The 21,853-nt window shown below is 43.8% G+C and overlaps 1 protein-coding gene across 3 annotated transcripts in view; it reads right to left on the bottom strand.

Annotated features, from left to right (window-relative positions):
- Positions 1 to 3: 3 nt before the first annotated feature.
- LOC306818544 (FERM and PDZ domain-containing protein 4-like) overlaps positions 4 to 21,853 on the bottom strand; it is a 54,349-nt gene continuing 32,499 nt past the window's right edge. For all 3 annotated transcript variants that reach the window (XM_079336188.1, XM_079336187.1, XM_079336189.1), the window contains exons 2-16: positions 21,151 to 21,273; positions 15,837 to 15,988; positions 14,480 to 14,582; positions 13,473 to 13,518; positions 12,843 to 12,947; positions 12,546 to 12,653; positions 11,461 to 11,592; positions 10,532 to 10,651; positions 10,265 to 10,401; positions 9,231 to 9,357; positions 7,534 to 7,623; positions 7,194 to 7,376; positions 6,947 to 7,085; positions 4,942 to 5,967; positions 4 to 4,106 (exon numbers count right to left, since the gene is read on the bottom strand). In XM_079336188.1, the coding sequence (XP_079192314.1) occupies positions 718 to 4,106; positions 4,942 to 5,967; positions 6,947 to 7,085; positions 7,194 to 7,376; positions 7,534 to 7,623; positions 9,231 to 9,357; positions 10,265 to 10,401; positions 10,532 to 10,651; positions 11,461 to 11,592; positions 12,546 to 12,653; positions 12,843 to 12,947; positions 13,473 to 13,518; positions 14,480 to 14,582; positions 15,837 to 15,988; positions 21,151 to 21,273 (5,980 nt within the window). In that variant the 3' untranslated portion in view covers positions 4 to 717. The remainder of the gene's footprint in view (positions 4,107 to 4,941; positions 5,968 to 6,946; positions 7,086 to 7,193; positions 7,377 to 7,533; positions 7,624 to 9,230; positions 9,358 to 10,264; positions 10,402 to 10,531; positions 10,652 to 11,460; positions 11,593 to 12,545; positions 12,654 to 12,842; positions 12,948 to 13,472; positions 13,519 to 14,479; positions 14,583 to 15,836; positions 15,989 to 21,150; positions 21,274 to 21,853) is intronic.

Below are 21,853 nucleotides of genomic sequence, written 5' to 3'. Positions count from 1 at the left end.
AAGCAATGTCAGTGTCCCTGTGTTTTCTACATCATTCTAAACAATATTACCCTCAAGCTTGCAAAAAAATACATATTACATTGCATATCAATGCAACACAGTTAAACTGAGTTCCCTTTGAAACAGTCGTTCAGACATACAAACCAACAATAAAGTGAATAAAATTATAACAATTTTCTGTGAAACGTCGTACTTGCATGTCTCCAGGTTGATTTTAAATAGTTATCATAATAAATATCTTTAGTCAAACTGCACTTTATGAACTGTTAAAACTGAAAGTGAAAACCACTCCAGTGCTGGACAAGAGTTGAGTGTAAATTCAGTTAAATACTCTGTGGCTTCTTAAAACTGCTACAGCAAATAATACAATTGTGGTGTATACCGTATATACACATTATATACATCTTTTAAATAAGTTACATAATGCACAGGTAGGGGGTATCTATTAGGTACATATCATAATACAAAGGTCTGCGACAGTATGGCTTTGTAAATATACATTACATATTGTCAACAGAAAAAGCAAGAGTAGTCAGAATGAACTGGATTTAAGCATCTTCCTCAGTTGAATGTCTTAATGCAACAAGTCTTACACTTTATTTATATTGATATGGAGACCCTCCAGACCCTATATGAAATATATATTGGACTCTAGATGCTTAAACACAGAACTCTGCTAACTGCTTAGGCCACACTATCAAGCATAAGGAGTAGCCTCTACTTGCTAAGCAGCGTTTTAAGGGAGCGGGTGAGTGCGTTAGCAATGGCCGACATGGTACTGGAGTGGCGGACCAGGGCTTTCACGCTGTGCTCACCAGGAGCTCCCACTGTTGCGGCCTCAGCTGCTTTAAGCAAACATATATAGTTCATGACAACCTCGTCAACCTTAGCCACAACCTCTCTCTGTTGGTGTGAGGCTGAAGCTCCGAGCCCTCGGACCAGACACATGCAGGCTTCACAGAGACAGCACAGCACCTGGAAACTACAAGTCACAGCTAGCAGCATCTCCTCAGGAGTACCGTGGGCTTGTGCCATCCTCCGGCATGCCCGGCCCAATTCTTTCGACTCCACAGAGAGAAGCTGCTTGTATTGGGCTACATCTTGCAGAGGCATCTGGGCTCCGCGGTCACAGCGACCAACACTTGATCTCACCAGAGCGATGAGTTCACTGGCATCCCTGCGGACATCAGTGAAGCCAGAAGGGAAGCCATACATGTGGTCCTTGAGCGCATTGATTCGTGCGAGACGGTCACTAAAGCTCATGTTATTGAGGACCTCCCCATACAGCTGCTCCCCAGCTGCATCCATGGCTGAGCCACATGGGAATACAGCAGCATTGTCATTTGCATTTATGTTACTCCCCCCGCGGCTTCGTCTGGGTTTCTCCCACTCAACATCTTCCTCCTCGCCCTCACACTTCCGTTTGAAGAAACAGTAGCTAAAAGGTCCATTGCATCTCCAGGGGCTTGTGTCCAGTTTTTGAGAGCCCTTGTGTTTTCCATCTTTTTGCAATGGAAATGCAACAGAAGCCCTTCTGCAGTCTAGCCTACTGCCTGTACTCCAGCACGAGGTGTGGGAAGATACAGAGCCTTGGGAGTAGCTCTTGGAGAGCCGCTTCCTTGTTGGCCTTCGCTGAACTTTTGTCTCACTTTGCTGGGGCACAGATGGTGACAAGGGCAGCTGGCTCCTGCTTCGAGTGGGCTTATCAAACAGAACTTCAACGCTATTAGAATTTGCAGTCACATTGCTGGAGCTCCGTTTGAGCTCCCGACCCCGTTGCAGGCTGTTGCTTAGACAATCTGTCTGAGGGGTTGGGGTTAAAGCTTGAATGTGGTTCTGGTTTGGATGAAACTGCATGGAATGGATGGAATTCTGTGGGCATCCTGAGTTGCTGGAGCTAGTGTTGGCTTGCACAGGAAGGGGCAACAGAGAGGAAGGTGGGGGTGGTGGTGGTGGTGGTGGTGGTGGAGGAGGTGGTGGAGGAGGTGTTGATTGTGGGTTGCGAGATGGAGAAGTTATGCAAGCCCTTGGACCAGTTGATGTCTGCCTGATAAAAGCTGAAGGGTGGTCTCCCCTTCCTAAGGAGATGGTGTTGAAGTCTAATTGTTGACCACTCACACTGGGGGCGGCAGAGAAACAGAGAGAATCATTGGGGTGTTGATGTGAAGACTGACGGACTGCATGCTTTGCTCTGGGTTCTGATCTAAACCAGTCCTCTGTGGTGCCACTAGGTTGGCTTCTGGACCTCGGGGGATGACGGTGAGTGTTGGCCCCGTCCTCATGGTTTCCACCTGTAGTGAATCGCCCTTCAGGGCTCATACAGCCCTCTCTTTTATACATTGAAAGGAACTGCTCTTGGTCCATACCACTCCTCTCTAGTTCACTTTCCAGTCCAGAAAAAGAGCTTCTTCTCTCCGAAGTACTCTGCCTAAAATCTAGATTGTCATTCAGTGTCTGAGAACGCATCTCAGGGCTTCGCTTAAGTTTGGCAGGAAGTGTGGCTGAATGGTATGACTGTTGACTTTTATTTGCAAGTTGCATGGGGGCCGCGTTAGGGGAGACTACATTTGGGCTGAGAAATGGGGATGATATGGAAGAAGGCATACACGGGCAGCGAGCTATGGTGTTCCCCCTATTCTTAACCATTTCAACAAGCTGAGGGTTGCTTGTGATAAAACGCCTGGTGTCCTTTTTCACTGCAGCTCCCATCCCTGCACTGTGCAGCTTCCCCCCTTGATGCATTTGGCTGACCGTGAGATAGTTAATCAGCTGTCTGTAGGCCTCACTGCCTTCCTTCTGATTCAGCCCTTTCGAATGGGCCTGTTGTTTGGCATGCAGGTCATTGTGGGTCCTCTTGCTTGCAGAACCTGTTGACTCTTTATGCTTGGACGGTGTTGCAGATGAGGGTCTGGTCGGTTCGGTCCCAGCAGTAGGAGCGTGAATGTTGGGCAGCATTTTCCGAAGGAGGGCGGGGTCAGCGTGTGGGTGGAGGTCCTTTCCCTGAGTGCTCTGACCAGGGATACCACGAGGTTTGTTATCATCATAGTTTAGCACCCTGAGTAATGATGAGGAGGAACTAGAAAGTGGGTGCCTTTGCAAGTGGTGATGTTTTGATTCAAATGGACCAAGGCCTAGTGGGGAATCAGTTGGGGTGGCACATGCACTACTGTTTGTGCTACCACCAGCATCTAATGATGAGCACAAAGAACCTTGCAGTGAGCTGTGGGCTTCTCCTTGCAAATTGGAAATCCTTTTTGCAAGATGGTACTCACACAACCGTGCAACACTCTGCTGTCTAGACATGGGCGGGTGGTCACTCTGTATGTCGGATCCCTGCTCAGACCCTCCTGTTCTAGGTTTTTTGGTAGGGGACAATAACGATGCTACAACTAAACGTTCATCTTGATCAACACCTGCAGCTCCATTATCTGCATGACCATCCCCCATGTTGACAACATCTAACAGGCGATCAGAAGTAGAGGAACAAGGGCGGGGATTTCTGTGATGGTCATGGGGATGGCTATTCATGCCATGGCCTGTTGCTGCAGAGTTTTCTTCCAAAAAAGAATTTTGTCTCCTCTGACTTTCACTTCGCTCACAGAATGAAGTGCGCTGGTCCAATTCAAGCCGGCTGCGGATCCCACTACTCTCACCTCTATACCCATCCCTTGTGCTGAAAGTGTTGTACTTCCCACTGGAGTCTGCAGACTTCTTATGATGTTTACCTCCTGGTGTGGTTGAACTTGGTCTTTGGAGAGTGGATGAGAGGTTTGTATGGGCCCTGACGTCCAAGCCTTCTTGTCCAGATGTGGAAGAATCCAATAGGGGGCTCCGTCTCGGAGGTACTGCTGGAGGCTGAAGGTGCCGCGTGGGACTACGGGGTTTCTTCTGTATCGTTCCGGTCGTGCTAGGCGAGACAGGAAATTCGGTTTTCTCCTCTAGAAGAGGTTGGTACCCTTCCCTTGTGGCAATCAGAAGACGCATGTGGCTCTCGCTGAGCCTGTGAGTAGCAGCAAGTTCAGAGATTTCAGTCATCTCTGAGGAGTTGGTCTCATTGCCAGAATCAGAGGATGACTCAGGGCTAAAGCCTTGGGATGCGTAGGCACCTAGAGGATAAGACAGAAAAAGTAAAGATTGGTATTTCATTTAAAATTATTAACTGTTTAATCTGTACCATAAAGCAAAGAGATTTTTTGAACTTTTTAAAATTATCTGTTGAACCATCCATAATGATGACTGCTTTGAACTTGTAATTGGATGCATTCCCTATAATTTGTTTTGAGAGTGTAGTACAAAATACGGTAGTTGGGGAGTGCAAAACAAAATGTAAAAGTGTGAAACATTTTTTCAAAATGTTAGAAAAACATTTTTACATTTTATTAAACAAAAATACAAAACCTACCAAGTAAGTACCAAGGATAAAACAAGTGCAACTTTATAAAACAAATGTGCAAGGTGTGAAACACGTTTACAAGAACATATATGGAGGCCCTAATGTTCCCTCACGTCTGTCCCCACCCTCTCCTGGATTTCCACCTCGAGCCTCTGTGTTTTGGATTTGTCAATTTTATTGAATAAAATGTAAAAATGTTTTTCAAAATGCACATTTTAAGCTTTATAAAAGTGGTTCACACTTTGTAATTTTGTTTTGCACTTCCCAGCCACCATAACATTATATCGGTAAGCAGCTCCATGCAAAATCAAATGCATCATTTACATGCAGAGACATTTAGTCTGAATGATCCAATATAAAATTTAGACATTCGTATGACTTTGTACAAGGGGGTTTGTTTGTCTGGTGTAACCGATTGTGTTCTACCGTGTTAGTTCCTCAGGGTAGCGTCCAGACATATTCAGGAGTGCAGTGCAAGTGTGCACTTATGAGACAAGATCACAGACACAAATAATGGCAACAAAATAATACAGAGGCATTGGACAGACCTTGATTGTTACTGTTGGGTGGTGGCGGTGGAGGCCTCCGTTCAGAGACAGATAAAGCCTCAAGTGCCTGCAGGGTATGCATGACTGCATTCTCCAACCGTCTCTCCCCTCCTCTGCTCTCCTCGCCCTCCCCGTCGGTTGGGACGGCATCAATTAACGATACTGGGATATCGTCATTGTCGCGTGTGCTCAGCGGCCTCCCCTCTGGTGTTGTGTCCTCGTCTGAGCTGTCCTGAAAGCCCGGTGGTGGAGCTGCGATTGCAAGGTTGAGGGTCTGCAGCAGCGTGTCGTCCTCGTCATCGTCCACGCCGTCGTCTCCCTCGGGAGGAGGCAGAGCTGTCAGGTCGATGATGTCATCGGTGGAACCGGACATTTTGAGGAAGGTGGCCTTGCCGGCTGCCGTTGCCAGGCCTCCTCCTTGGTTATCATAGTTACCACAGTTTTCACCTCCACTTCCTCTCTCTTCGCCAACAGGTGTCCCCCCTGTGGAGTCTTCCTCGCAGGACGCATCGTCATCATCCTCTGCATCATCCGTCGTGTCCCGATAAAATAAATCCCTGAGCACTGGCTCCTCGGCCCCTTCTTCACTGATAATGTTACTGTAGATGTGAGTGAGACCACTGAATTGAAACGGCACCCTGTCCTGTCCCTGAAAGTCTGAGTTATTGTGCAAGTAGGGCTGCCTGTGCACGGGTTCCTCAGGGCTCTCCAACAGTCTTTCATAGCCCAGGTTCTTCGGCTTGTTCAAGGGAGGGTCCCCCCCAAAAATAAACGACACTTTGGCGCTCCGGGGTGAGTCTTGAGTTTTGTGTCTGGTGGCAGGAGGAAGAGGAGGGGGAACAGGACTTCTCCTTTCCCGAAGGTCTCTGTCGGGATTTTGGGCTTCGTGGAAATAAGGAGAGATGCTGTTCTCTCTCTGCCCGTTGTCGGAATATTGGGAGTCCCTGTTGTAGACCTCTGCCTGGATTGGCTCCTCGTTGTAGCCTAAAGACGTGCTGTATGGCCACTCCAGGACACGATCCTGACCTGCACACAGCAGCAGTACAACCACTCATTATTTTAAACAATCAATCTCTCAAATTGTAAGTACATCACTCTCCAATGAGGATGTGCACAAACAGCTCTGAAAATATTTGACAGAAAATCACGACAGTGCCACCATTGTCACATACTCGCTCAATACGAAATGTTAATTTTTGAAAATTTCATTCGGTTTTTAAATATCCAGATGTTCCACAAAACAATACACAATGCTGCTCCCCCTCCCTTGAAAAACGTTGTTAAGCTCTGCTCTGAAACCAGCAGCAGAACCTCAAGGTTCACCACAAGGGGGGAGTGTAGAGTCCCCAAGAGAGGATCTGCATTCAGTCAGTCCTGTTTCTCTTACAAAGCTGTAAAGAAATTATCCAATATCCCCCATGAACTAAAATACTTACATAGTGATTTTCATTTGTTTTCACAACACATCAAGAAATGGATTGTAAATAACACATCATGCTCACATTAGTTGAATTTTCCTGCAAGTGTTTTCTCTTCTTATTCAGCATTTTAACTCGACGCAAACATTATTTTAAATATAGTCTTTGTGTGGAGTCTTAGGTCTAAGCATATGTGCATTATGATATGAATATATATGATTGATTGTATTGTTGAAGTATTCTGTGTTGACCTGCCAGGGGACTGCAGATGGAAATTAGCAAACTGCTATAATCTGGTACAAAGCATCTTCTCTCTGTGAGGTTAATGTTTTGTACATGCTCCCTGAAAACTACATTAATAAACTAAACTAAAGGTTTTCTCTATATAAGCTAGTAAAACATAATCAAGGCTGGCCATCTTAACTTTGCTGTTGAGTGCTCTACTTCCAGTCTTCCTGCTCTATCAATTTTTAAGCTATGTAATCCAGTTTTCAGTCTAATATGTATCACTCAACCTTTCAACTGATACTATGCTTTCATCACTATTTATAGTGCATACACACTCTGCCAGTTAAGAATAAACTTACTTGGATCATCCCCCCCAGAGCTGTTACTGTGTGGCACAGTGAAGATAGATCTCCTTGCATCCACTAGGAGGCGATAGTAGCCCGCTGTTAAACAGGCCAGGTTCATTGCGTCACTGGAGTCCAAGATGAGTGTGATGGGCTGTGACAAAATAGAAACAGAGAAAGAAAAAGAGGGCGATTAAACCAATAAAAAAAGAGAACTAGAGACGTGTGAAGGATGTTTGCTTCGAGACAGAACCGTGCTTACCCTGACATCCAGGACATGCAGCTCCAGTCGGACGTTGGTCTCATCCTCAGTGAGGATCTCGATGCGGTTGACGTGGCTGAAATCAGCCAGTAGGGCCACGAGGTTGGTCCTGGCGTTGATGACATGACTGATGCCGTATCGTGGGCCCACTAACAGAGTCACGTCTGTCTGCTTCTCCCCTTGCTGGAGAGAGTGGTGGGAACACAAATATATGACAGTTAAAAAACCCACTAACAATGTTGCAAGTTCAGAACACTCTGAGCGTTGTGAAGCAGCTGGATCTCGCGCACTACAAAAGGGAAGTGATGCCTCTTTTTGACCTCATCCTGATTATTCTTACCAACAATATCGACTTGAACTCCCTCCCTCCGTACAGTCGGAGTTCACTGAGGTACCGCAGGTAATGCACCTTGGCCTGCAAAGCGGTCAGCTGCACAGAGAGAGAGAGAGAGAAAAAAAAAAGCACATCAGAAAGCATTCCAAACGATTTCACATCAGCCTGCACGGACGCTCTCGTCTTCTAATGTCAGGATGTGAAATACTTTTAAGCCATTCAGAACTGAACCAATGGTTCTCCGTTACATCCCATAAGATTGTTTAAATCTGATCAAAAACCTCTGCAGTGCGCTTGCTTGTGTGGATAATGGGTCTCTAAAGACGTTACCAGGTAATGGGAATTACATCACATAATTGATTTTTCGTCAGTGAGGAAGTGTGGATCTCTTTTCAGATTCAGTGTTGATTTTTAAACATGGATACAAACCTTTGGAAATGCTTCTCCTGCCTTCCAACTTTTATAAACATCCAGCGAGCACATTGAAAAAGGGTCTTTACTCAAACACTCTTACCACCTTTAAGTAGCTACTCATGAGCATTCATCTTTGACACAGGCATACAGAGGGACACAATCCTACAACTTGAGTTAATTCCTAGTTTGGTTACAGAAGACGAAGAGAATGGACTCTTCTCATAATTGGGAGCTTTGTAGACAGACTAGAGAAGACACATTAGTTTTAGGAAAACATGGTAAAGAGTCTTTTGTGTAATTTATGGATTTTATTCATCTTAATGTTTGGCTATTTCTCAGTATGTGATAGTTCACCTCAGCCTCAGAAACAAAAGGTTAATTAAATGTTTGGTAAAAAATGATTAAATATCATGTTCAGTCTTAACCGCTGCCTTCCTACAAACCTGAGTGAGCAGCCACTTTTTTCAGTGATATCTTCTCCACTGTAACGAGAAAGCTAATTTGGAGCGTCAGTGAGTTTGCCAGTTCATTGCTGTTGCTTGGCTTTATCTCTCCCTAATGATGACATCGGGTATCAGCTGCCACTGTGAAAGCCAATGGTTAGCCCCTGATGATGAGAAATGGAGCCCATATGTCCAGCGTCAGTAACTTGGTCCTGGTTGAGGGACTGATATATTTTTTATACTTCATTCAAGTATGCCACATAAGAGCTAGCGACTGGAAACAAACTCCTGATTCACTTCAGAGGAACATCAGAGCATGCAAGGACCAATCAGATTGATTCAAATTGTGCATCAGTGTTCTATGCAAAGGTGAGGAGTGCGTTGTTTTTTTTTGGTTTTACCGATTAAAGGCAGGGTTGGTAATTTTCTCAAAACAATTAGCACGATTTTGAAAGTAGCATTCCCACAGTGCTCCATCTGCATCAACCCCCCCTGAGGCAGAGATGACGACCCCTAATGGTGCAAGATGACCAGCAGTAATGATCATCGAAACTTCTTCAGAAAGAGCTAAAAGAGCTGACTGGAACATGTGTGTGCGACTAAGAATCTCCTATTATGCAAACATTTGACAAGCCGTTTAGTTTGTTATCCTTATTAGCATTCAAGGTCTCGCTTGACTAAGGGTCTTAGGTTGACAAGGGTGAGAACCTTTACAAGGTTTTGCATGGCGGTGATGCTATTTTCGGATATTGCATCAGAAAACAGACGAGGCAGCGTGTGTGTGTGTGTGTGCGTGTGTCAGGAGTTTATTAACAAGGGCAAGGAAAGACAAAGAGAGCAGCTTACTTTTTTCCCCGGAGGCACAAGGTTCTGGTTGGTTTTGAGGATGTGCGTCAGAGCTTTCTTGATGTTTTTCTCTTTCATGCTGGACAGCACGACAGGAGGCAGGAACAGCGGCAGACCCCACTCTTTTCTGTAGAAGGAAAAAACAAAAAAAAGCAGCTTTCAACCAGCTCCGGAAGGTGCACTTTGCAGTCAATCATGAGAAACTGGCTGCCATTTGTACTCACACGAGCAGAACAGGAGGTGAACACTTCCTTAGGAAATGACACAAAATATGATCCGTGGGCAAGTTTGACTGCACTCTCGGAACAAATTGGAAATGAAGGATTTTCGAATGCCAAAGAATTCTCTGGAAATCTTTGCATTAAATAAAAGAAAAAGAAACATCTTCACTTGTCTACTGAGACCTTAGAGCAGGAAGGCAGGAACTGTGAAGTCCGTTGTGTCAGATGGTCATTCAGGTGTGTTTAACATGATGTTGCCTGGACAAAATAAATATCTTTTCTAAGCGAATACATGCCTATATTTGTGAAACAGGACAGCAGAAAGAGCCAGAAATCAAAGATAGAAGCCACAGGTTGGTTTGAAAACCTGCGTCTTCTGCTGGAGGACTGTCACCTCTGTACATGGGGCCATGCGCCCCACAAATACTTTCTTAAATACCTTAAAAAAAATCTTTTGCAAACATTGGAGTTTGTGTGTAACATGACAGAAAAATGGCCGCTGGGGAAAAAGGTCTCAGCTGTACCTGCTTGTCAACAGGCAAGGATAGCAACTGCTTGGGGCCCCAGACCAGTAGGGGGGCCCTGAGGGCTCACAAACTTAAGCAAAAGCAGTAGCCCAAAATGTCCCTTTTTGCAGGAAACCTCCCTTAGGGGTCACCATCTGATGGCACTCACTCTCTTCCCCTGCTAAACGTTGCGTGTATCATTGTTGTGTAGAAAAGTTTGTCAATGAAGTCAACCAATAAAAACAAAGAAGAATTATCAGGGCCCAAATCTGCAGTGTGGAAAAAAACAACTCCTGATGATACTTACTGGATGTACTTGAGAGACACCTTCTGACTCTGCCTGGTCGTCATGGTGAGGATGTACATCTGCAGGGCAGCCAATCGCAGCGCAGCGTCGTACTTCAGCTCCGGGCCGAACCGCTCCAAGACTACATCGTTACAGCTCTGCGAGGAGGAAGATTGCGTGAGAATCCCCGTTTCACTTCTGCGAGATTCTCTTTGTTCTGATATTTCTTAACGCCACTGTTTTCTTTAGTTCCTGAGAGTTAGTTTGAGGACTTTCCGCGCGCATTACCTGTACATAGAGGTATTCAAACGCCACAGCATCTCTCCGCAGCAGCTCCACGGGGTCCCGCGGCACGAAGCTGACTCTGAAGAAACACTTCATCTTGTCACAGCCGGGCCTCTGAGTCACCTGGGGGAGGAGGAGGAGGAGGGGGAGAAAGGGAATCGATTACAAGGTGATAGATAAAAAGAGAAGGCGCTGACGCAAGCTGAGATTAAAAAAAAAAAAGAAAGCGACGAAACAAATGTGATCATTGTCGCTTAAACAAGGGGTACGGCTGAAGAAAGTTAAGTACATAAAGACAGTAGATAAATAAAAGTGATCTATCTGAGGAGATAGGAGACACAGCAGCAAATAAAGTGTTTGTTTATGATGTTTTTTCTGATCAAGGATATAACCAAAACATCAGCATCATCCTTTAACCATCGACTCTGAATCATTTCATGAGCGAGTGTTGAAAGGCAGAGGGAGTGTGTTTTCAGTTCGTTGGACGACAACCAACTCTGACTCTCAGTGTGTGTCTCAGTGAATATGTTTTATAAAGCGTGTCAACACTCATCGGCCACGCGCTGATCTCCACATCTCAACCTGCGTGGCGGGAATATTAAAATCGTCACCTGGTGATCTGGCAACCTCATTAGAATGGAGCGAGGGCACTGCAGGTGACAGTGTGTGTGTGTGTGTGTGTGTGTGTGTGTGTGTGTGTGTGTGTGTGTGTGTATGTGTGTGTGTGTGTGTGGAGGAGAATAGGTGTAATGCGAGCTGTCGCCCCTGCTGTGCTGCAACTGATAAATGACAGTGGGGTCCACATGCAGCTTGAATACTGAGCAGGAATGCGTGTGCGTTTGTATGCAAGATTTTGTCTGCGACAGTGAAGGAGACGCAGAAAGTGAACGAGGAAGAGGAAGAGGAAGAGGGGGTGGGTGGGGGTCCCCTACCTGAGTGAGCATCTCCTGTTCGTGCAGGAGGAGCAGCTTGCTTCCGGAGCCTTCCTCCCTCTGCTCCAACACCAGGGAGAAGTGCTCGATGCATTTGATTGACAGCTTCTCTTGCAGGGTCAGGATCACGTCCTGCAGGAAACACACCACATGAATGCTTAATTAGAACAAATGCAATATTTGCACAAACTGCCAACTGAACAGCACGAATAAAAAGATAAAAATGTTTGTTTGTTCTGTTCTTCAAGTGTTCTCACCACCATCTGTCATTTTGTTTGACGTTTTTTTTTTTTTTTTCCCCTATTCTGCTTTATTCTGCTTTCTTTGTGCTTGATATATTCAGAAAAAAAGTGGCCTCCCTAGCCTCCCTTCAGGACTGGGTCAGACCACTTTGAGGACAGATGAGCGTGATCTTCCAGGTGGGTGCGTCCAGGGTGGGCGTGTCCGGGGTGGGCGTGTCCTACAACTAGCTTCCAAAGCCTTATTCTTTGCTCTGATACGTCGGCAGAACCTGACGTTATGTTCTTGCTGAGACTAGCGATATTCACGTAACGCACTTGATCAGCGCAGCAGGAAACCACGACTGCGGTTGACACCAATAAAAGTGTCGAGGTTGAGTATGGACATCCAATATTGACACGTCTTTAAATATGGATCGGCACAATTGATCTCCTTCGATAGCGAGCTAACGGTTGGCAAAAATACACTATTTTATTTTTAAATTAAGAGCAAACTATGGCGGTTACGTACATTCCTTGTGTTTTATATTTGACTCTTTACTTCCCTCTTAACTTTTTATGATTTATCAGTTCAACAGAGAGCGACTGTCCTCTCGTCCTTCTTAAACTGCACGCTGGAAAGAAAAAAAACCCAGCTCCTCGCCCGGATGAACGAGGCGCTCATATAAATGGAAATGAAAAAGTGATAGAATTTCATGGTCTGTGTTTGCGTGTGTGAGTGTGTATGTGCCTCGAGATACGGTAATTTGCAGTCTAAATGAATTTATCCCTTTGTAATTATAGCGGCAGCGCTGACTGCTAACTTTGACGAGTGTGCCTTCAGGGTACACACACACACACACACACCTTGATAGAGGTACTGCTGTCGAAGCGAAACGACTTGGTCTGCCCGTTCTCCAGGTAGACCTTCAGGACATTTGGCATGAACAGAAGAGCGTTGTCCTTCACCGGGTTCTGGAAAGAAGAAAAAGGATCAATGTTCTCATTGTTGTGTTCATTGTAACAGTGAGGCAATGAGTTTCAACATTTCTGTTGTTGTCCTTCCTGTCGAGCATTCTTATATGGAGAAGCGACAGCCATCTGGCAATGCCTATATAGGTCATATGTAAGTGTGTGTGTGTGTGTGTGGGCTGTGGAACTTACTGGAACCTGGCCGTTTATAATGACCTCCTCTGCAAAGCGCACTTTGACCGGATTGGACTTGAGCATGGCTTTTTTGGCTGCACTGATGAACGCTGATTTAGGGGACTAAGAGAGGCAGCCGTCCAAGAAGAGGAACAGACAGAGAAAAAAGGAGAGAGAGAGAGAGGGGGGAAAAGGATGACTGATATTAATTCTCTGGCATTCTTAAGGTTTCTAGCACATAATTACCACCACTGTAACCAAACACTTCTTAAACTCAGAGAAACAAATTTGGTGACAAGATATTCAGAGTCGAGCAGTCATGTCGCACGACCTATGTACACAGGCTTTAGTCCCTTTTTTTGCAGCGGCCGTGGGTTCAAATCTTTTGCACCTCGTCCCTCGCTCTTTTCTTTCCAACATTTTCTCTATCTCAAAAAAATGGTTGTATTTAGTCGTCATAGTTTTCTGTTCAACGCGCTTCAAGATAAGACCGAGTCAACATCAACACCCAGGCATGTATATTCCTCCTTACTTTTCAAAAACACATTTGAACGATAATACACCAAAAAATAAAATCGGCCTGTGTTGTGAATAAAGGGGATGATACGTGGAGATTGTTTACAGGCCCTGACAGGCTTCCGTACTCACAGGATATGGTTGGATAACTGTCAGCCCGATGGATTCTTTGCAGCTCCTACAGCAAGAAGACAGCAGATCACGGAGTCAACAAAATCGTCAGGAAAAACAACAATCAGAGAACAACGACAGTGGGTGAAAAAAAAAAAAAGAAAAGAAAAGAAAAGAAAAAGAAAGCAGGAACTTGATTAGTTCGGCTGAAATTAAACGAGATGCCTCTGGCAATCAGCTCTTACAAAGAAGATCCGGTAAAAACACACAGATAGCTACACACTCATTAGTTTCCCATTTAGAGAACATGACAGTATTTCAAGAAATCCAAATCTGTGTGCAACGACATAGCAGAATACATTTTCCTCTCTTCACATGAGTGATAAATAATATGTGTGTGTGTGTGTGTGTGTTGTAAGCAGAACTGTGGTTACTTAGCATTATGCATACAGGAGTAAAGCATGACTCACACTTGGAAAGCACGTCATTTAAAAGTGAGATTCAAATTTACAATTCAACAAGTTAATGATCAGGACGAGGTTTTTTATTTACACCACATGACGTTTCGACTTCAATCTGAATGTGACGGAGGTGCAACGAGGGGACAAAGTGATCCAGTCTGAAAATGTGAACTATTTTCAAACTAATTTACAGCTTTTTACAAGAACGAGCACAGTTAAAGCCATTTACATAATCAAAAAACAAACAAACTCAAAAATGCTTGAAATGAATGTTATCAAGCCACTATATCCATTTGAAGTGCTTTCATGAACAGTTACCTGCATTCAAACATTGACATACGTAAATTCTGATTTGATTGTCTCAGACCAGCGGATTCCTCTGGATGATCCACAGACCTGCCACTTGAAAGACTATTTTCTTTGCAATCAATACGTTTAAATGAATATACGCGGGAGGAAGTTCCGTTGATTGTCCAGAATCACGCTGACACTTTTAAGATTTAAATCAGCGAACACGAATGAACTTATTGTCAGAACTCAAGTTCAGAAAACAATTGAAGTTATCACCTGACGAGGTCGATGACTCGCTCTCTCGGTGCCGAACTGACGGGCTCGTCGTTGATCATGATGATCTCATCGCCTGGCATCAGCTTCCCCTCTGATGGACCACCTACACACACACACACACACACACACACACACACACACATGTAAAGAGGCTGGAGTTGATGATACTGCAGTAAAACAGTTGCTTGGATTGTATGTGAAGGAATCTGTGCAAATGAGGCTACTAATCTCCTGCTACATGTATCGAGTGTTAGTGTTGATAAATTGCAGCGTTCTCGAGCACATCTATTTATTTCCTTGGCCAGTGACTCTCAATAGAGAGTTCCATCAGTTCAAACTGTCTGCTTTGGATTCACTGACGATTGATAATTGAGAAGCCTAATCACTGAGTGTGTGTGCATGCGTGCATGCATGCGTGCATGCATGTTTGTGTGTGCGGTAACTGGAACTGGCAGCTGACAGAAGTGTGAGTGCAGCAGTTTGGAAATCAGTCAGTCGACCAAAACAAACAATAAACACAGTATTCATTCAGCTGTTTCCCCCCCTCTGAAGATAGTACTGGGATGTGCAATCACATGCAGGAGAAGAAGCCAGCAGACTGCATGGTCTCCTTTAAAACAATCATTGAAGGACCTGTCACTCATGAGAGCGCACTTTAAAAAAATATTGTTTTTCAAGTAGATATGCTTTTATAGCTGAATGAAATTTCCCTGGAAAGACTTTATATAAATATGGACAGGATGACAGCTTCCTAAAAATTAAGCCACAATATTTGGAGTTCCCCCATTGTGACTGGCTGAACTATATGTCAGAAAACCAGACTACTCAATGTTGAAAGTAGAGACAGTCACATTTTCATACAAAAACAAAATAAAGTCTTATGCAAAAGTAAATCTGCTCAATCATTACTAAGGGTAATAAGGGTAACTAAGGGTAATTGGTGGAGGCTGTGCCTGCAGAGACCCCACCCTCTGCCTGTATTTTAATGTTTTCTGGGTGGGTAGTGGGTGTGTTTCACTCAGCCAATGACAGCCGTGTAGGTGACTATACGGGAATGGATAGAATTTGTGGCCGTAGTGGCAACGAAGGGAAAGAAAAAACAATTGTAGTGTGGTGAAACGCAAAAACAATAAAGCTTGTTCCAAAACGAGGATGAACTTTGTGTTGGCTTTCACTCGCTTCTGGGAGCGTAAAGAGCATCTCTGTTGGACAGGCAGGCTATCAATATCACTTTTGTACAACAGGACTTGTTGTCCATCTTCATATACAGTCATAAAGGATTTCTTATATGTGTCCAATATCTACATATACTGTATATCCGATTCCACACTGCTACAGACAGCAGAGCTTAGCCCACCTGGAGTAACAGAGCGGACCACCACCGGTTTCTCACTGCCCGCCACAAAGCCGAAACCCAGGACTGGATCCCGTCTCATCTCGATCAGACGAGGGGCGGGAGGGACCCCATCCAGGTGAACCTCCTCCAGGGAGCTACTGGTGGACACTTGGCTGGAAGACAGGAGAAGAAGAACATGGTGACTAATCTTGATTCGTGACACATACCCTTGGCCAGCTCTTTATCTAGTGGCAAAGAGAGCTCAACCCTGACTGCCCACTTTTTTTGGCAGCTCTAGTTCCACAAGTAAATGTCCACATTAATCCCCCCCATGAAGTTTTGCTGGCTATATAAGAACAAAACATTCATATGTCTTAATATTGGTGAAATTCATCAAACGTTGTCCTCCTCTTTGCCTGACTGGGAGTCATCCAGGATGAGAGCGCCACTAAAATGTAAATGTCCCACATTAAATTAAAGCTTCCCGCTCGCTGAACCTCAGACGCCTGTCTCGACTGGGACACTGAGAATGCAGAGTGCCTGTTAATTAAGAGGTGATACGCTTTCAGTGGGGTTAACTCATTCTCTGTCCTCGTCTCTTATTTCCAGCCCTCCCCTCTTTCACAGCTTAAAAGGCTCCCTTGGCAGCCATTGCTTCCTCTCTGCACATTAAGTTAAGTATGGAGTGTCTATTGTTACCTGGCTAAAATCCATTCCATCTTCATCTGCCTCTATCTGTGCAGTGGAGCGTATACATCCCTGCGTAATCAATCCTAACCTTAACATAGCCACGGATAATTAGATTGCGGATTTTTTTTGGCATTAACCTCTCAACAATGTGGTTATTATTATTCACACAGCATGTTCCTTGGATGCTACTGATCGTTCACCGTTCTGCCAATTCAGAAGTTCAACACTCTATATTTTTCAAAATATGCATAACAATAGTGTACCATATCAGAAAAGGTACAGACATTAGTCAGATATTCCACATCCCACATTTCCAATTTTGTTAAGATCGGTTAAATGGTGTGACCGTAAAGACGTTTTACTGTAAGCAGTACTGTAGGCATTTTCTATTTCGCTGAATGCTTGATCAAACTTCCCAGAATTTTTCCAAAAGCCATAAGTGAAGCATCAGGATACAGTGTGCCTTCTCTGTAGCTCAGGGGATAAGACTGCTCCTCAGGTAACCTGATGTTTGGGAGAAGGCTTCCCGAGAGCAGCAGTCGACCTCAGTTAAACGATTTACTTTCCACAATTTAAAAAAAAAAAAAAAAAAAGTGATTTAAGGTTAAGGTTAAAACAAAGCTTTTCCAGTGTTTTCCATGTTGTGGTAATATTTGGTTGTGTCTTGTCTTCTCTGTCTGTGGTAGATCTGGTTTAAATCCTGAGAGGCGCACTACATGTCATAAAAGCTGTGAATGAGTCTGTGGTAGAGATGGCTCCAACAGCAATGGCTCTTATGCTCGTTTAATCCAGCTCTCACACTGCAATTACTTCAGGAATTGCCCATTCTAGTTTTTAATATTGTAGTGTTGTTTCCAGATTTTGCACATAGAAATGTCTTTAGTAATAACAACACATATTTAAACCTACAGCTGCCCTGATGAACAAACATGTTTCAACTGTCTGAGCTGTGACTGTATCTCAAAACCAATCCGGATCAGACTCAATCTCTGACTGCCCTTCCATCGCATGTCCCTTTTGCACTCTCTCATTCTCGCATTGATCTGTATTGTGCATATGGCGCAGAAAACCTCAAACTAAATCTGCCTGTAATGAAGCGTGTTCCAATATGCGTCGCAGGCTCATCTTACTTGTCAGGGCCGCTGGAGTTTAATCCCCGCAGGAGGGCAGAGCTGGGATGTCAGGGGGTCAGTGGAAAGCTGAATACAAAAGGTCACATCTTGGTATTGGAGCTACCCGCGGATGTATGGGAAGAGCAGCCAGACAAATTCAACACGCAAGGACGTTTCAGGTTTCTTTGTACAAACAAAAGAATTGTTCAGACTTCTTTCATTTAACGAAGCACTGGCAAATAGCAGAGGAAACACACCAGAAGTAATCAAAGAAAGGATGGCTAAAGTGAAATCAAGGCATCTGTACATGAATTCAATGAGTCTGGTTTGATTACTGCCAAGCTCAGGTTTTACAATGACATTTTTATACATCCCAGTCAAGCTTGAAAGGACTTCAATGGATTATTACCACAAGTCAAAAAGATGTAATTCAGTCGAGGACAAAGGGTTGCACGTTAGAGTTACATAACAAGCTCAAAGATTCAAGCTAACCTTGGCTTCCCTGCACTATAAACTTCTACTGCACAAACAAGGAGGGCTGGGTGTCTTTAAGACCAAGATTTTGAATAATTCTACTATGGGAACCTTCAGGAGATGTTCAGAATTTGACAGAATTATGGCAATGAAGGATTGTCAAACATTTTTGCTTTGTCCAATGCGGCCCAGTGGATGTGTCTTTCCCTTTTGTTCCATTTGGTCAAAAATGAGCTTGTGGTCCACCTGCCAGTTTGCCATCCAGACATTGCACACAATAGATTCGAGCTAAAAGTCATGATAGAACCCCATTGTGTACTTTTAGATCACTGGCTGTCATGTCAATGTTTAGGCCACCCATTTCCACAAGTTTTCTATGGAATTGAAAATTCCCAATTGATAAAAAAAACCCCCTCTGCAACAAACAAAAAGGAACATTCGAGATGCTGTACCGCAACACTGAATAATCGCTCGCTAATTCTAATAGTATTTAGTCCAATTGTTTATGACATCGAGCTCATATTTTCCAAAAAGGCCTGTTAAAACTCTCTCAATATAATCGTTGTTAAATTTTCACCCTATAATTCCCTCATACACCCAAGGCAATATGACATCGATGAAAAGTGAAGACTCAACATTGGGTTTTAGTGCACAAGCATTCCTCAAGTATAGTAAAAAGAGGCCAACACAAGCAACTTTTTTGTGTTAATGAGCATCCACAAATGCAACCAAATGCTCACTGACACTTCACGAAAGCATTCCACTTTATTCCAAAGCCCTGAAACTGTTTTGTTACAGGGGGAAAAGATGAGGTGTCATTTAGTGGGAAATGGGTTGATAACAGCCTAGTAACAGCTGCTTAAACTATTAAACCAAAGTTCAGATAGGTGCAATTTGGTGGAAGTTTCATTTTAAGAACATTGTGTGACTTAACTTGCGACTATGGCCTGGTTTTATTTTTGGGCTGATATCGAGATGAGGGAGAGAAAAAACCTGATTATGATATATCAGCCGATGTCTTCCTTCGATCTAGAATTGATCTGTAGAGTGAGATAGATATACACATTCATTGTGTTGAACCTTCAAAGGCAGTTATCAAACACTTGAGTAAAGATATATAAGGAAGATAACGAAACTCAAATGAAATGCATTTGACTCTCGTGGATATACTAATATCGGCTGGCCAATTAATCGGTCGGGCTCTGCTTACAACAATGGCCAACTTTATAAAAACAACAGCCCAGCTCCATGGATCACAGGGATTTAAAAGTGGAGGAAACTTTTCACAAACTTTCCACATTATGTCTTGCAGCGGATAGCAGAGCTACCTGTCCAATGCAGTTAAATCAATCATTGGCTTTACTCACTCGCACTCTTTTATCTCTCGTTTTTCTGTCTCGCAGAAATCCAATTGTGATACTCAATCTGTGTCACCTCCTCTAAAGTTTTCCACTGAGAACAAAGCCACATAACCGAAGCTGTCTGCCTTGTCATATTACACTCTCAAATCATACGGCGAGGAAAGGGGTGGGGGGTGCCAACGGGGGAGTGGCAATGATGAGGAGGATAAGCAGTGCAAGACAGAAGGAAAGGAAAAGAAATTGGACAAAGAGTTGAAAAACCTGGTGAAAATAAAGAGTAGATGATGTGTTTTGTATGCTTTGAGTGCAAGGAATCTTCAGCAATTAGTTTGGCAAATCACACAGAGATGACACGATGACATTGCAACACAGCTCATCGAAATAATAAATTTCTAAAACGAGCAGTAGACAAATTTGCATACAGCTACAATGTTCCTAAGTTCCAAGGCTTTCAGCCAACATTTTTATCCACAAAATTCAGCCGCAGTCGAATCAACACAAGTCAGTCAAAATAAATAACTGACAACCAACAACTGTATTTATTCTGACATATTCCTATACTGCAGAGCCTGTTCCACACTGTTATCGTGCATATGATTCTGTATGCCGAGCCCGTGATTGCAGTCGAACCAAAAGAATATGCTTTTGATTGTTTACCTGCTGGATGTTTCTACCTGCAGGACAAACAAGCTCACAACTACTAGCCCTGCACGCACAGGAAGAATGCATAATTGCCTGAGTGAAGGCTCAGTTTTTGTGCAACCGGGGAAGAGGCAGACATAAAAAAAAACCCTCTGACAAAGACTGAATGTTTTGTTATGGTAAGTTACATTTACAATTCATGGAAGAGGCACACTTAAAAACTCAGTGTTAACAAGCGGAACTTTTAAACCTGCATGAGCACAACCACAAAATCACATTCACACACATGGAAGAGGTTGCTATGATCATCTGAAGCTACTTAGCAGTCAGCACACATTTCTGTTCTTTCATTTGGAAGTTTATTTGCACCAGCAAACCAAAAACTTTGGTAAAAGACGATGACAGAGAATTTGGATCAAATAAAATTAGCTTTAAGTCCCCATCGGGGTTATTCGCTTGGGACAGCAGCTCACAGGAAGAGGAAACACAACACTTGTGAACAGGAGGATGAAACACAGAGAAATACAAGAGGCAAAATGAATTGAAAAGATGGACATTTGTATAAGGTAATACATTCAGAGTAAGTGGCAGCAATATAAGGCTACAATGTACTCTGGAGGGGTGGTCAATGGCAAAAAGTTGGTTTGAAAACAACAGTTCTTGTCCTGTGTGAGCCCCCAGAAGAGTCATTTTTAAATAAATCTATTAAATCACATGTGCAAAATAACTCAACTTGTTTTTCCCTTTGCATACAATGTGCCGTTTTTTTAAGCATAATGTGCTTTGTTTTGGTTTTAAAACATTTTTTAGGCAAAAAAAAATGTCATCAACACTGCCAAGCAGAAAGGCCCGAAGACTGACTGGGAACACTACTGTTTTGTGGCTGTGCATCACCTTCTTCCACCTTCATGCAGTTGAATTGAAATATGTAACAGGTTGAACGAGGTTGAAATAGAAATAGTTTGACCACCTTCAAATGTCAGCACAAGAAACCAAAGGGTGATGTCAATGACACCACGTCCATGTTTATACAGTCTACAAGCTGATGTTACTTACTTAGTGAGGCAGTCCCGTCCCTCCCTGCAGCTGTTCATGCTGTCCCAGCTGTACGGAGGCCCCTGAATGCCACTCCAGGAGCCTGGGCCAGGGGGCGGCCAGCCGGACATTTTGTTCTTATGGCTGAAACGTAAAAAATTGCTACATTAGCCTCTGCTTCAGCACATAAATACGTCAGTGATTCAGTCTCAGATTCAATCATAAACACATTAGGGATTCTAAGCAGGAGGCGCCTTCTACATAAACACAGCAGCACCTGTAGCTGTTTTGTCAAACATAGTCCTTTATGAAACAGAATCAAAGGTGAATTTGTATGCCTGTCTTTCCCTCTCTGGCTGAAAATCTTCCAGTTTTATCCCCTGCTGTCCAATTAGAGACACTTCTCTTCTCCCGGTGTGTGGCTTGCAGTGTGAGATAGCACTGCTTAGTGCAATCAAGCACAGTCTAACAGCAGCTCATTGGGTCCGTAGATGGGCAATCAATGGCTGCATTTACGTCGCTCTGCGAAATGTATGCATGCATGAATGGATAAAATGATGTAATTGCAGATTTTACATTGCTGCAATAGAGTGAGATGGAGGAGGGAGGTAGGAGCCTAATATATAAATTAAAGTCCACCTGATGATAAATATTCAGCACACCATTCTCTCCTGAGTCAACTGTTCAAAATTCAGGTCTCCAATGTCCCACAGTGACTAATCAT

Source organism: Symphodus melops (genome assembly GCF_947650265.1).
Source record: "Symphodus melops genome assembly, chromosome: 23".
Classification (NCBI taxonomy): domain Eukaryota; kingdom Metazoa; phylum Chordata; class Actinopteri; order Labriformes; family Labridae; genus Symphodus; species Symphodus melops.
The sequence above is the reverse complement of the archived record's forward strand: the minus strand, read 5'-3'. Positions and strand labels throughout refer to the sequence as shown.